Raw genomic sequence first — 15552 nt, forward strand, 5'->3', positions numbered from 1 at the left:
GTTCTAAATGTTTCTAAATGTCTTCCATAATGGAATAGGTTTAATGAATTAAAAACTAAACATTATTATGAAAATATCTGGATGGCTCTGATGACAATAGAAACTTGTCTTTCATATTGCCTTTTGATATCAAGCTATACACTTTTATTGTTGCCCTGTGGTAAGGAGAAAATTGAAAAAATACTTTATAAGGGGAAATCACTGAGCAGAATTGAGTTTGGGTGTCAAGTGTGAAATTTAATTTAAACTGAGAAATGTATTTTGAGAATTTTACAATGCAATGAAATAAAGAGAATAATACTTTTGTTTTACACAGAATCCTTCTGCTGAATTTTTTAAGTCAATTCATGGTGAAGCCCCCTGGGATAAAGAAGAATATATGAAACCATTCTTCATTGATGACGCTTTACTCCAGTTTGGTATATTTAATTTTTCTTCTTTTGAATTACAATGAAATTGTCTTTGATACGTTATGTCTCTCAGTTGCAGGAGCTTTAGATTTTAATAGGGGGTCTTGTTATGAGTAGTCTAATTAAAAATCATTTGGAACAGATCTATATATAAACCCGTGGTTATTAAGCAGTTCTTTATGAAAGATGTTGTGCAAGATTTGACAGACTCTTGTTGATGGCTGCTCTCTGCTCTGATGGACAAAGCAAGCATCTATTTCGCTTGGACTAAAGGACTTTAAATTATAAATCCAGGTTGCTTAGAGTAGATTTGAATTTCTATAAGTGTAGAAGGGCATAAAAAATTTAAGTTGGTCGAGTTGAAGAGAAACTTTTTCTGCTGGCAGAGCAGTATGAAGGATAATAACTGTAAAATTAGAGCTGGGAGAATCAGTTGTCATGGTAGGAAACACTTTGCATGGTGGGGATTAGACACTGACAAATCTCTCTCCCAGAATGCCAAGAGGTTTGAGAAAGATGAGAGTTTTGGTTTTGAAAAAGGATATATTTACAAAAGTTGTTTGTCATGTTCACCTTCGGTTTCAGAGCTAAAATAGTTTAATGATTTGCAGGAGCCCATCTCTCACTAAAGCACTCATCAGCCTGTGAAAGTTGACCCACGCTCTGTAATCAATCAGACAACAGCAGAACCAAAGAACTTGCGATTAATGCTTTAATAGTTTAATGCTAGCGGGAGTGGGGGTACATGGAGGAGCCAACAGTCAGTGCTGTTCTTCCCTGCATGTGGCCCGACTCAAGGAATACAGGGTGCTAACAGACTTAAATACATTGTTCTCTGGTGGGTATCCACCTACTACACTGGCATACCCATATTTGGGTATGCTTGACTAGCTCACGCTACCATTGGTCCCAGACAGGTTAACACAAACGACCCTGGTGGCCTTGGGGCCTCCACAGCTCAGCAACTCCTTATCACACCAAGCAGAGACTATACGAGCAGGTGGCTCAAGCTGTGTGCGGAGAGGGAGAGGGAGGGAGAGAGAGAGAGACCCTTTGTTCACCAGAGCTCCCTTCCCTTTGTCTTCTACAAGCTAGACACTAAATGATGCAGACATATGGCCGTGGGTAAAATACACATCATCAATTTTCACATATCCGGGCTAATGATCTGTTGGCCTCAAGTCACTGCCCATCTGCCCCACAGCCATGCTGTACATTCCAGTGTGGTCTGATGTGCAGACTTGTGCTGAGGGACTCGCAGTGAAGTGTTTGCCTCCACAGATGCTGCTTGACCCACTGAGTTATCCCAGCAGTCTGTTTTTTGAGTGTCATGTAGGGGCTGTCTCTCTGTCTGTCTCTCTCAGCATCTCTGTGCCTCTCTCTGTCTCTCTCCCTGTTTCTCTCTCTCTCACACACATGGTGACATGTAGACACTCAGATGCAGACACATGCACTCAATTCAAAACATTGAAACCGAGAACAATGTAATTTTAGTCTGTTTATTTTTCTCCTATTCAAATGAATGGGGGGGGCACTGCTGTGTGGGCACTAGGTTTACCTTGGCACCAGCTGAGTCTGAAAGCTGGGAGACCTGTGGATGAGGGGTAGTTTGGGCAGCCACAGCAGCAGGGTCTGGGCAGGAAGTACTGTTGCCAGTTTAGGTCCGTGTCAGCATTGAAAACGAGGTACTTCGTATGGATATCCAGGTCAAATGCTGGAGGCAGGGCAGAAGAACTGCTCATAGAGACAAGGGAATGCTGGAATCTGGAGCAACAAACAATCTGCTGGAAGAACTCAGCAGGTCAGGCAGCATCTGTGACCTACAGCACCCATTGGACAGGGCACACACTTCAATACAAAGGGCTCAGACTGCACGTCAGGGAATGTAAAAACCTACAGCTGTGTCCATTTTAAGTTTGGAACCTGGGTGTTTTTGAGATCACGTTCAATATTCCAGCCTGAATTTCATATGTTTGAGCTCTCAGTGTTTGTTGTTGTAGCTTCACACTGAAACATTTTATTGTCATGCCATCCTTTGCCTTGAGCGAAAATAGACAAATAAATGAGAATTTGACTCCTTTTCCATTAATGCCTCTGAGCACCTCTTAAATTCAGTGCATTACACCATATGATAAATACGTTATTTAAACTGAACAAATTCTTGAACTAATAGCTGAAACGTTATGCCAGAATGTAATAACTTTCACTGTGTATCCATATACTGGGCAAGTAGTTTGGAACATCTAGTTATCACAGTGAATATAATTACACCATCCACAAAATGTGGTACGAAAAGCTAATTTGTGAAATTGCTGTTAATTATCCCATCTGGAATTTTGACTCATGTCACAGAATCACAGGAGGGGACCGATTGTTCCATTGAATCTGAGCCACCTTCCACACAGGTGCAGTCCAGCTGCTGCCACTCCCCTGCCCTCTCCCCATAATCCTGCAGATTCTTTCAAATACATATCAAGCTCCTTTTTGAATGCGACAGATAATCTGCCTCCACCCACTCTGTCAGTGCACCTCAGACCCTAATGACGTGCTCTGTGACTTTCTTTTAAAACGTCACCTTTTGCCAGTCGCCTCTGAATAGCTCAAACCATTCATGGACTTTGAATTGGTGTTTACAGAGTGACCTGCAGCAAGAAATATGCTTTCTTCCATGCCTACTGCAGTTGGAAATGGGCATACTGTGCCCCTGTAATTAAACAAAAATGTGGATGTAAGATGTTCCAAAAATATGTCGAGAACTATTTAATATAAAATTGCAGGTAACTTGCTTTGTTGTGTTGGATTCCTTGTGGTTGTTTGAGAATTATCTTCTGCAGTGGGTATTGTTCTGGTTTGATCTGGCAGCGTCACTGTTTGAGGCACCTCAGATGGCATCTCAGCAATGTGTGTGGTACCCATTCAGTCTGGAGTCTGCAACTCTGTTTATTGAGGCTGATCTGAGCACTTCTTTGCTGTGGCCCCACGATCGTACTGTCTGACCATTATTATCTGACCACTGATGTTCATGGAACCTTGCTGAGCATGAATTACTTCCACATGACAACAGTGCCAACTTTATTAACCATCAACTTCATCATCCTGAATCATAAATTTCTATTTTGTACAAATTATTTTCTTCACATGAAGTTAATATAAATGTTTAAAGCAAAGGAGATTGCATGACCGACAAAACTAGTTAAAAAAATTAAGATCTGTATTGCTTGGATGGTGATGCCTAACGTGGTGGCACGGCATACCATAAATCTTCTGCAGTAGCATTCTTTCTATATCTGTGAATGAGTTACCATTAACCTTCGTCAATATGTACCATTGATTATGGGAACAAACCAAGTTTCATGCAAAATTGCAGGTAAACAATGCAAAAGGCATCAAGAAATATGGGGTGGATGATCAACCATGATTGCATTGAATGGTGGAGCAAGCTTGATGGGCTGAATGGCCTACTCCAGCTCCTGTATTCCAAATATAGTTTTCGATTACAGGGGAATCGAGGTTATGGGGTGGGAGAGTGGAGTAGAGGCCAACAATCAGATCTGGCTGATCATGTTGGATAGTGGAGCAGCCAGAGAGATTGTATGACTCCTATTTCTTATGAACTTGACAGGAGCAAAAGTTTTGATAATATCTGTTCGATTGTTAAGTACTTCAGCCCCTTGAGGTTGTAATCCAGTGGGGTGGTCCTGGTTATTCAGTTTGTCGTAATGTTGGCTGGTGAACAGTTTATCTCATCGGGTATTCTCTTTACAGATGTGGATGAGATCTGGGAGCATGTGGAGAAGCCATGTTCATCTGACCAAGGTAATGATGAAAGCCAGGTCCAAGCTGCCCACTTCCAGCGCTTGGAAGAAGCAGAGAGGAGGGCTGAGAAAGCTGAAGCAGCTGTTGAAAGGATCATGGAAGACTTCCAAAAAATGAGGTGCGGAAGAATTTTTATTTAAGTGCTTCTGAAAATGTATAAGCAGTGAACGAGGAGATCTACAAAGGAAAGGTGATCAATAGTCTGAACTTGTGGTTCAATTGAACTGCAGATAAAAGGAAAAGTAATGAAATATTCATATTAATTAATTCATTTTGTCTTTGCTGCTGCTGGTTTTAGAGGGTAGCTGAACTCAGTAGACAGAATAAAATCTGTATTTACGCTTAATCTACAGGCAGCTTTAATTTTAAATTGACCCTGTCCTCTCTGAAGAATAATTGTTGGATAAGCTATTCCAAACACTGATACTGAATGTAATCAGTTGATGCTTGATAAATAATGAAACTAGTAGTTTGAATTTCTCCTAGCTTTTTGTATAGATCTTTGATGTAATCTGAAATATCGTTTGTGGTTTAGGGCTTCATCATTCAATTGTGGCATTGACATGGTTGAGGAGTTTTTGATGATCCAAGAGTTCACTTGATGGTTGTGGCTTATCCTATGTCAGTCTAACAAAATCCTGAAAAAAGCATTCAATTCTCCTCTCTCAACTCTGTCAGATGCAGTAAAAGTCAAATATTAGCTATGAGCTATGTTGCCAACCAGTCATTTCTGGTGAAAGGTACGAATGCAAACCTCTGGAATGGACTTGGCTGTGAGGAGTGCCCTTGCCCACACTCTGTCTAGGCTTCTGTATATGAAAAGGCCATTTTAGCTGAAGATTCAGAGGGCAACAGTATAGATGGCACTGTACTGCCAGTGGGAATCAATAATGACTGATAGGTGAAGATGGAGGAGAGGAAGACTCTCATCTTGACTTCATTTGGAAAACCTGAGTGATCTACATTCAAGAAGTATAAGGTGTTTAAAAACTTATCAAAGAATATTAGGGCAAAATGGTGTCGATCTGATTAGAAAAATTTGATGGATAACATAATAGGTAGAACAGAAAGCTATTATGGGCAGTGTAAATCTAAATAAAAGCAATAATTGTTGGAAATACTTAGTAGGCCAAGCAGTTTGTGTGGAGTGAGAAACGGTTAACATTCCAGGTCAATGACCTTCGATCACAACAGGTATAGGTGCTTGAATGCAATACAGGATAGCACAGTTCTTGTCTTTCTGGGGTCAAGGAATATTACATCAAGAAATTTAACAGGTTAAACTGTGAGGTAAGAAGAAAGGTTAGATCAAAATTCTGTGCCTTTAGAAATAGTGCTTTGTGATGTTTGCACATGAACACCTTTATTCCAAACAGTCCTCTCATATTTTAGTAACTTTGCTAGAAGTATTGTACGCAGCAGTGGATTTCTACTGTTTGGTGATAGGTTCAGATGATTTTAATTTAGTTTGGTGAAGAGACTTAGTAGAATGGATATTATTAGTCTATGTCGTCGGAATAAATTCAGTCGAATACATTTTATTTGAAAAAAATAGGTTGGTAAAAATGAACAAATTTCTCTAGAAGTTAAAATTTAAATATTTTAGTTATTAGAATTGTGTTGGTTATTGAGGAAAATAATGGTTATTGTGGCTCCTGGCTGACCCTTCATCTTGTATAAAAATAAATGTATTGGAGTTGCTCTGTAGCTGCAAGCCTTGTTATCCAGGTAGAATTTGGCAAAGTGCTGTAGGACTGGTGTTTCAAGTATCTGTGACCACATTATAGGAGGCACAGCTCACAAGATTTAGATAATGTCGCCCAACAGTTTTCTGCAGTTGATTCTATCTTGACAAGTCTATTTTGGCGGTCTTGGTTCTGTTGGTAGCATTCATGCCTCTAAGGAGGTTGTGGTTTGAAGCCCCACTCTGGAAAGTTGAATGATATGATCTAGATGGTCACTCTGGTATATTACAGAGGGGGTGTCGCATACTCACAGGATGGGGTTGCTGTCTGACTTTCAGGTGAAAGATAGCTGGATGCCATCTTCCTCTGGGCTGGATGTGTAAAATCCCATGGCAAACTATTTAACAGAAGAGCAGTGGAGGTGTCTCCAGTGACCTAAACAATACTTATCTCTTAACAAACACCTGTAAACAGATATCTGGTCATTATTACATTGCAGTTTGTGGGAACTAACAAAGTGCAAATTGGCTGCAGTGTTTCCTGCATTACAACAGAGACTTAACTTCCAGAAAGTCCTTCATTGTCTATAAAATGTGTAAATACTAGAAAAAAATCCCTTGATGTTCTCAGAATTTCAGTCCATCTACTCATGCTGGTGCTACTTTCAGGATTCTCATTGAAATGGATCCTGAGTTTCTGGAGATGTCACTCGGTTTCCATGCAAAACTTCTTATTACAGTATGTATTTGTATATAAATCATAGAAATAACATTTGAAAATTACGTCAGGGATACAAAAACACCACTTTTAAAGATTAACAAAATATTGGTGTCAATAATCCAAGGAAAAACAGTCCAGATGAAGGGTCTGAACCCAAAACTTTGACTGTCCATTTCCCTCCACAGATGCTTCCTGACCCCTTGAGTTCCTCCACCATCTTGTTTGTAAATACATACTGCACACACTGTTCATTCCCAAGGAATTTTGGCTGGAAATCAGTCACTGTGTATGCCAGCCTTTTTTCTTTGAAACCTGTACAGTTGTGATTTCGCAATGGAACTCCTAAATTGTGCCTCTCTTGTGGCTAGTCTCATGCAAGCTCTGTTTGCAAGTTTAAAACTGAATCTGTCATTACATCTGCATAACACTTGAGACTGCTTGTCGGTGAAGATGTTTCCCTCTTTCCCTCAAGTTAAATGTTTATGGCAGCAAAACTTGTATGGGACTTTATATTGCGACTGCATTTCAAAGCAGCTGTTGCAATGTAATGAGAACTCTGAACAGCTGCTTTACTTGCAAATAAAAATTTGCAAATCCTTTGTGCTACAATCCTGTGGGCCAAATAATAATTGGTCCTGAAACCTGCAATTTAGTTTGTAAGGCAGCAGAGGGAGTCAGAGCATTAAAAGGCTTTGAAGTCCATTGGAAAATTCTATTGTTGTGGTTCAGTGAGTGTGCCTCAAGGGTGTGTTTTAAATTGATTACAGACAATATGTGCAGGATTTCGTGATAAATGCAGATGCCAGAACTGGTACATCAAACACAAATGCAATAGCAGACCTGCGGGAGGAGGAGGAAAGTATCTACTTCAGTTCTTATGGGCATTATGGCATACATGAAGAGATGCTGAAGGTGAGCTAATGATCCCATAAGGTTACATCTTCATAGAGAAACAATTTTTTTGTCCCACTTTTGTTTTCCTTGTTCCCTGTAAGAATCTCTAGCCATGCTGTGTTTGTTGTTTCTTTTCTGTTCCCTTTCCAAAGCATCTTTCAACCTTAATGTTTCAGAATTAGCCCCTGATGTTTGTGAGGACGAATGATCATTATCAAGGGCTTGTGGGGAGTAATTGAAGCATAACACTGAAGACACTGGAAATCTGAAGTAAATACAGGAAATGCCCGAAATACTTGACAAGTCAGGCAGCATCGGTGGAGGGAGAAACTGATTATCATTTTGGATGAGCAGTTTGATTCAGCTATAAAATATAATGAAGGTTCACAGACCTGAAACATTGACTCTGTTTCTCTCTTCACAGACGGTGCCTGATCTGCTGAGTATTTCCAGCATTTTAAGGTTTTGTTTCTTGTCGGGAGTAGGTTATGTAGGTATAGTCTTCTTGTTTATTAAAGTAGAAATCACCCAAGTTCATGAATAAATTTTGATGTTTCTGTTCTCTAACTTAATTATATAATAAAAATGGAGCAGAATATTTGCAGAAAGATTTGGTGAAGAGCTGTATTGCTCATATTAATGCATTGTCCAACTTCTGGCCAAAAGGGGACTGGAGACAACAGTAAGTACAGATAATGTGTCCATGTATGATTATATGTTAGTATCCTAATATCCATGCAGCAGAGCCTGGTCTCCAGTCATCTTGTAGCATTGGACAAGGACTTGCTCTGTCAAGTTCATATGAGAGCTGGTGAGCAATGGTGATCCAGAATTCATGCACAGCCATCTTTCACTGATCAAGAAGAAGTTTAGAACCAGGAATGCCAAGACACATATAGAAGTTCCAGCATCAGTGGACACGAACATTGCTCCACTTTTATAGTTTGGGAATTTGGATACTCTGACATTAATATCGCTTCCCTAAGTTGAGACGTGGTCGACAGGAGATATCTTTATTAGTCACATGTACATTGAAACACACAGTGAAATGCATCTTTTGCACAAAGTGTTCTGGGGGCAGCCCGCAAGTGTCGCCATGCTTCCGGCACCAACATAGCATGCCCACAACTTCCTAACCCATACGTCTTTGGAATGTGGGAGGAAACCGCAGCACCCGGAGGAAACCCACGCAGACACGGGGAGAACGTAAAACCTCCTTACAGACAGCGGCAGGAATTGAATCCGGGCCACTGGCACTGTAATAGCATTACGCTAACCGCTACTCTACCGTGGCCAGCTCAAAGATCAAGATAGTGGGCGCACCTCCCAGAAGAGCAAATTGAAAGACGATTGGTGTCTTTTGGGGGTGGTAGACTGCACGAGTCTACAGAATCTCAAGACACTGCAGACGGTAGGATCAGGGACAAAAAATAAACTGCTGGAGGAACTCAGTGGGTCAGGCAGCATCTGTGGAGGGAGATGGACAGTTGACATTTGGGGTGGGTTTCATTATCAAGAATGAGCTGGTTGGATGTCAGTGATGTTTTTCCCTGCAGAGTGATAAGGTCACATAAATAGAATAGTTATAAAAATAGAGGGCTATGGGTAAGCCTAGTAATTTCTAAGGTAGGGATATGTTCGGCACAGCTTTGTGGGCCGAAGGGCCTGAATTGTGCTGTAGGTTTCCTATGTTTCTATGTAACACAGAAGCAGGTCCTTTGGCCCATCATTGCTGATCATTGTGAGCATAGCGGTTAGTGTATCACTATTACCGCGCCAGTGACCCGGGTTCAATTCCCGCTGCTGTCTGTATGGAGTTTGTACGTTCTCCCCATGACTGTGTGGGTTTCCTCTGGGTGCTCTGGTTTCCTCCCACATTCCAAAGACATACAGATTAGGAAGTTGTGGGCATGCTATATTGGCGCCGGAAGCGTGGCAACACTTGTGGGCTGTCCCCAGAACACTCTACGCAAAGATGCATTTCACTGTGTGTTTTGATATACATGTGACTAATAATGAAATCTTATCATCAAGTACCTATTTTTACTAATCCCAACATTTGGTCCCTGGCATACTTCAATGTTGCGAGAGAACCTGCCTCCACCAGGCACCAAGGCAGTGCAGATCCTTCCTAACTGTGAGAGCTGTGGGAATCAAAGGAGCTACTATTTCCATGTATCACCATCACAAAAACCTACTGCATATGTATAAACTTAATTATTAAGGACTGATGAAATATTGGGTTTTATCTCAAAGGGTTGGAATATGAAACTGAGGAATTGGAGTTCTATTTGTTCAGAGCCTTACTCAGACCCTAGAGTTTTGCATTCAGTTTAGAGCTTTAGCTTTGGGAAGGAATACAGTGGCTCCCCAAGTTATGGATAATCCAGAAATCCAACTGCACAAATTCTCCCATGCATTTTTACATCACATTCCATACATCAGCGCTACCAATTGTCGTTTGTTCATCAGTAAGCTGTTCACTGATTCTTCCAGAGCCACATGGCTTGAATCCGCATAACATCCTTGGCCCAAACGTGAGCAAATGAGGCGAGAGGGAGTGCCCTTTACATCAAGGCAGCAAGGATCCCTGGTAAAGTGGACGTAAATGTCAATCAAGAGGAAAAACTTGGCAATGGCCGGAATCAAACCTTAATGAAAGAAAATAGTTGTGTTTTTTTTTAAAGAGATCAGTCATCTCAGCTCTTAGCACATCACTGCAGGAGTCCCTCAAGGCAGTCCCAGTGTCCATGATATTCAGCTGCCTTATCAGTGATCTTCCCTCTATCTTAAAGTTAAAATTGTGATTGTTTGCTGGGGATTATGAATTGTTTGGTTCCATTTACAACATTTCAAAAAATAAAGTGGTCTGTGCCCATGGTATTGGAATTCCTGGGTGACATTTAAGCATGAACTGGCAAGCAACATTAATGCTATACAAATATCAGGAAATAAACATCCTCGCGAAAGACTTTGAAGCACCTTCGTGTAGCCATGGAGCAACATTAAAATCGCTGTACCCTGCCTCATCAACACAATGACAAAGCCAATCTATCCCTCCTTGTTCTTGACTTTTCTGCTGCCTTGGATGTCCTTGACTGCCCTCCCATCCTCCCCTTTCCCTTCAGTGCCTCTCTGGTCTCTCTCTGCTGCCTTGCTCACTGCAGCAAATCACCACCGTGGCTCTGTCCCTGTTCCTGAGCTGTTAGAATAGGTCAGGAAAGTGGCATTTGAGGTAGGAGGTCAGCCACACTCTTGCTGAATGATGGAACAGGCTCAAGGGGCCATTTGACCTACTCCTGCTATTTCTTTTGTTACTTCCTGGTCTCTCCTAGGGTCTGCCCTTGGTTCCCTTCTCATCCAAGGCCTTTGACAAAGTCCCGCAAGGGAGTCTGGTCCAGAAGGTTAAGTCGCTTGGCATTCAGGATGAAGTAGCCAATTGGATTCAACATTGGCTTAGCGGGAGAAGCCAGAGAGTGGTAGTAGATGGTTGTCATTCTGGCTGGAGGCCTGTGACTAGTGGTGTGCCGCAGGGATTGGTATTGGGCCCGTTGTTGTCTATCATCTATTTTAATGATTTGGATGATAATGTGATATACCGGATCAGCAAATTTGTGGATGACACTAAGATTGGGGGCGTAGTGAACAGCGAGGAAGGCTATCAAAGCTTGCAGTGTGATCTTGACCAACAAGGAAACTGGGCTGAAAAATGGCAGATGGAATTTAATGCAGACAAGTGTGAGGTGTTGCACTTTGGGAGGGCGAACCAGGGTAAGACAGTGAATGGTAGGGCTCTGAGGTGTGCAGTAGGACAAAGGGACCTGGGAATTCAGATCCATAGTTCCTTGAAAGTGGCATCATAGATAGATAGGGTTGTAAAGAGAGCTTTTGGCACATTAGCCTTCATAAATAAGGGCATTGAGTACAGGAGTTGGGATGTTATGTTGAAGTTGTACAAGATGTTGGTGAGGATGAATTTAGAATATTATGTGCAATTCTGTTCACCTACCTATGGAAAAGATATCAACAAGCTTGAAAGAGTGCAGAGAAAATTTACAAGGATGTTGCTGGGACTTGAGGACCCAAGTTACAGGGAAAGGTTGAATAGGTTTGGACTTTATTCCCTGGAGCACAGGAAAATGAGGGGAGATCTCATAGAGGTATACAAAATTATAAGGGGTTTTGATAGGGTGAATGCATGCAGGCTTTTCCCCTAAGGTTGGGTGAGACGAACTAGAGGACATAGGTTTAGGGTGAAAGGTGAAATATTTAAGGGGAATCTGAGGGGAAACTTCTTCACTCAGAGGGTGGTGCAAGTGTGAACAAACTGCCAGCAGAAGTGCTAGATGTGGGTTCACTTGTAACATTTAAGAGAGGTTTGGATAGGTGCGTGGGTGGGAGGGATATGGACTGGGTGAAGATAGATGAGACTAGGCAGAAGATCAGGCTGGCATGGATTAAATGGGCCGAAGGGCCTGTTTCTCTGCTGTAGTGCTCTTTGACTCTATCCCTCTGCAGTCTCTTGCTAACATCATCTGAATAAACACCAGTTTCCACATACGCCAACAGTGCCCAACGTTATCTTGTCACCAATGCACTGGACCCCCGTGTATCTTCTCCTTTACCCACCCTTTGTTTGTCTTTTGACACAATCTTATGACTGGGACTTCCATTGGGGAAGAATGTAAAGAGATATGGGGTAAAGGCAGGTAAACAAAAAACAAAAAAGAAACTGCAAGTTTTGCAAACGTGAAAATAACAGAAAATGGTGGAAATATTCAGCAGGTCAGGCAGAATGAACTGTTAACTCCATTACTCTCTCCACAGATGCACCCTGACCTGCTGAGTATTTGTGGCATTTTCTGTTTTCATTAAAAGCAGATAAATACAACTGCAGTGCCAATCAGCTACAGTCTAATTCAATGATGCAAAAGGATAGAAGGCTGAATAGCTTCTCTGTGTTCTTCAAGATAAATCCAAGTTAAATGGCCAAATGCATCAGTTTTTTTTTATCCCCTGTGGAGGAAATGAAATAGGATTTCCTGTGATGTTTCACACAAAATGCTGGAGGAACTCAGTAGGTTAGGCAGCATCTATGGAGGGAAGTAAACAGTCCTGATGAAGGGTCTCAACCCGAAACGTCAGCTGTTTATCTCCCTCCATTGATTTTAAATAGATTTTAGATTTCTTTATTAGTCACATGTACATCGAAACACACAGTGAAATGCATCTTTTTGTGTAGAGTGTTCTGGGGGGCAGCCCGCAAGTGTCACCATGCTTCCGACGTCAACATAGCATGCCCACAGCTTCCTAACCTGTATGTCTTTGGAATGCGGGAGGAAACCGGAGCACCTGGAGGAAACCCACGCAGACACGGGGAGAACGTACAAACTCCTTACAGCAGCCGGAATTGAACCCGGGTCACTGGTGCGGTAAAGCGTTACACTAACCGCTACACTACTGTGACGCTGCCTGACCTGCTGAGTTCCTCCAGCATTTTGTGTGTGTTGCTCCAGATTCCAGCATCTGCAGAATCTCTTGTGTCTGTGGTTCCCTAGATATTTTCTGTTTTAAAATTGAAAAACAAATGACTGCAGTGAAGCATTGATGCCTGCAATCACATTGAGTCCAGTTGATTCAGCTTGGGTGGAGCTGAATCTTGAGGACAGTGGACTGTGTAAAGTCTGCTCACTTTTCCTGAGCCAGTGCCTTAACAATTGGCCAGCCTCTGCAATCCTGTGGAGATCTGATTGAGGCCAAATGTCAAATGACATTCTTGTGGGTTTTTTTAAATTAACAAAATAAGCAATGTGTGTTCAAATACCAGCTGCATTCTCTGTTATCTGTTTGAAATGCGACTCCTTAAGTCAGTATGCCTACTTTTAAATAATTAGTAACACAGAATACAGTTATATCAAAATATACTGTACCACCTCTCCTGGAGAAATTAACCTCCTTAATTTGCTCTGCCTTACCGCTCCTGCTCCTTTGTTTCATAACTCAAATAGCTCAAAAAAAAAACTGGAGGAACAGCAGGTCAAGCAGCATCCAAGAAGGCAAAGGGATAGTCGACGTTTTGGGAGGAGACCCTGCATCAGGACTCAAGGTCTATCCCTTTTTGTCTCCACAGATGCTGCCTGACCCACTGAGTCCCTCCAACAGCCTGGCTTTTGCTCCAGATCCCAGCATCTGCAACCTCTTGTGTCTCTATCCTCCTTGAAGGCAGTATCCCTGTATCTGTCACTCTCTTTTTGGTCAGTCCGAGCCATAACCTGTCCCCGTGAGGTCATTCAAACTTGCCTAAAATTGATCAAAACTCAAGGCTGAGGGTTTTGATAAGTTGCTGGGATTTTGGTTTCTTTCCTCAGTGCAGTGAATGGAGCAACTCAAGGAAGCATTTTTGGCTCATCTGACATCAAAGGGAGGCTAGGAAGGGATTACAAGTCAAATAGCTGCTGCAGTCATAGATATACATTTTAATGTTTACTCTTTCTCCCAGGCCAAACTAGGGTGAGACCACTGTAACTAGAATCCTCATCATCTTCATTGAATTCATATTTGCAAAGAATACCCCTCAGGAAAGAGTTAGTTTCATCATAAATTGGACAGAGCTGGAAGCCACTCAAAGATTGCTGAACATAAACTGCACCAAATTCGTTTCTTTCTTCATAGTCCTAACTGCTGGTGAGCCCTCTGAGTATTTTCAGCACCATAATCTCAATGCTGTGAAATATGGCATCAATCACAAGAGTTACTTGAACAATGTTGAAAAGTCTTGCTGCGATTTTGAATAAATGAAAATTAATTTGCAATGACTTTCCATTTGTGCCCTGGTCTTATGGGTGTGAAGCTGATTGTGAGACATTTCTTTTCAATGTTGGTACATTTCCAATGCTTTACTGGTACCCTGGGTAGAGGGAGCTTTTGTCAGAGAGCGGATGTACGGTAGAATGAAAAATTCTATGCCTAAGGTTGGGATTAGTTTTTCACTATTAAATACTTATGTTTGAAAAAAAATCAGTTGATAAGTTGCTATGTATTTATAGTAAGGATAAAAGAGAATTTACAAATATTTTGGCAATCCTGTTATATGCTGCTATTTAAGATACACTGTTTGTTTGAACTTACTCTCTGCTTGATCATAAATTTGCAGGACAAAGTGCGGACAGAAAGCTACAGGGATTTCATGTACTCCAACCCACATATTTTCAAGGACAAGGTAAGAGCTACGTAGCTGGTGGTACAGCAGCTGCAGGCTCAGTTACTGGCCTCTTGAGGTAGATGATCATTGGCAATAGAATTTGTTTCTGAAAGGATTTGATTTAATAGTCCTGGAGTTTATTACGCATTAATATTTTTTTTGGTGCATAGAAACTGGAGGGTGCTGATAACGCAAGTGCAGATCATTGTTGTCATTGTGTTGTATGGTATCCCATAACTGTTATCAGCTACATATAATGGGACAGCTGGGGAAGCAATTTTGAGCTGTTTATTTGCACCTTGCTTGTTAAACCTAGAAAGTACATAGAAATGCAAGAATGCACAGGGATGTGGTTCCACTGGGTAATCGGAGTTTAAAAATATCACATCTTTCTCCCATCTTTTGTAATCTATGATTTATTCCCCCCCCACCCCTCTTGAGTTTGTGAACATTGTGCCTGTGCTGTCTCCCTGGGCAGTCATTGCACACATTACCTACTCCTTGTTCAGTATTTAATACTGACCCATTTACTGAGCTTGTCTCTGCTCCCTGGTTACACATAGTGTTTTAATTTATTCATGTTTCATGTAATACTTTTTAGAATCTTAAAGTCTCACATCAGTTGTGTGTTGCATCAGCATTTCCAGTATCTTTTGTAGTTTAGCAGCCAACCGTTATGTATCCATTTAGTTGACTTTGTCATTTTTAAAGCCCAGTTTGTGCATTACACTTCCCATAGAGCGATCCGGAGCTTTCTCAAAGCTTGCTGTTGTTGCTGACCTTCTGGCTACACATTCTTTAATCTTGTTTGTCCTTCTTTGCTGCA

The 15552-nt window shown here is 41.5% G+C and overlaps 1 protein-coding gene across 2 annotated transcripts in view; it reads left to right on the forward strand.

Moving 5' to 3' along the window:
• The window catches only part of prmt3 (protein arginine methyltransferase 3), a 179955-nt gene that overhangs the window by 17620 nt on the left and 146783 nt on the right, over positions 1-15552 (forward strand). For both annotated transcript variants that reach the window (XM_052029301.1, XM_052029300.1), the window contains exons 5-8: positions 317-419; positions 4176-4344; positions 7399-7543; positions 14679-14744. In XM_052029301.1, the coding sequence (XP_051885261.1) occupies positions 317-419; positions 4176-4344; positions 7399-7543; positions 14679-14744 (483 nt within the window). The remainder of the gene's footprint in view (positions 1-316; positions 420-4175; positions 4345-7398; positions 7544-14678; positions 14745-15552) is intronic.

The sequence above is a fragment of the Pristis pectinata genome, chromosome 14 (assembly GCF_009764475.1).
Source record: "Pristis pectinata isolate sPriPec2 chromosome 14, sPriPec2.1.pri, whole genome shotgun sequence".
Taxonomy (NCBI): Eukaryota; Metazoa; Chordata; class Chondrichthyes; order Rhinopristiformes; family Pristidae; genus Pristis; species Pristis pectinata.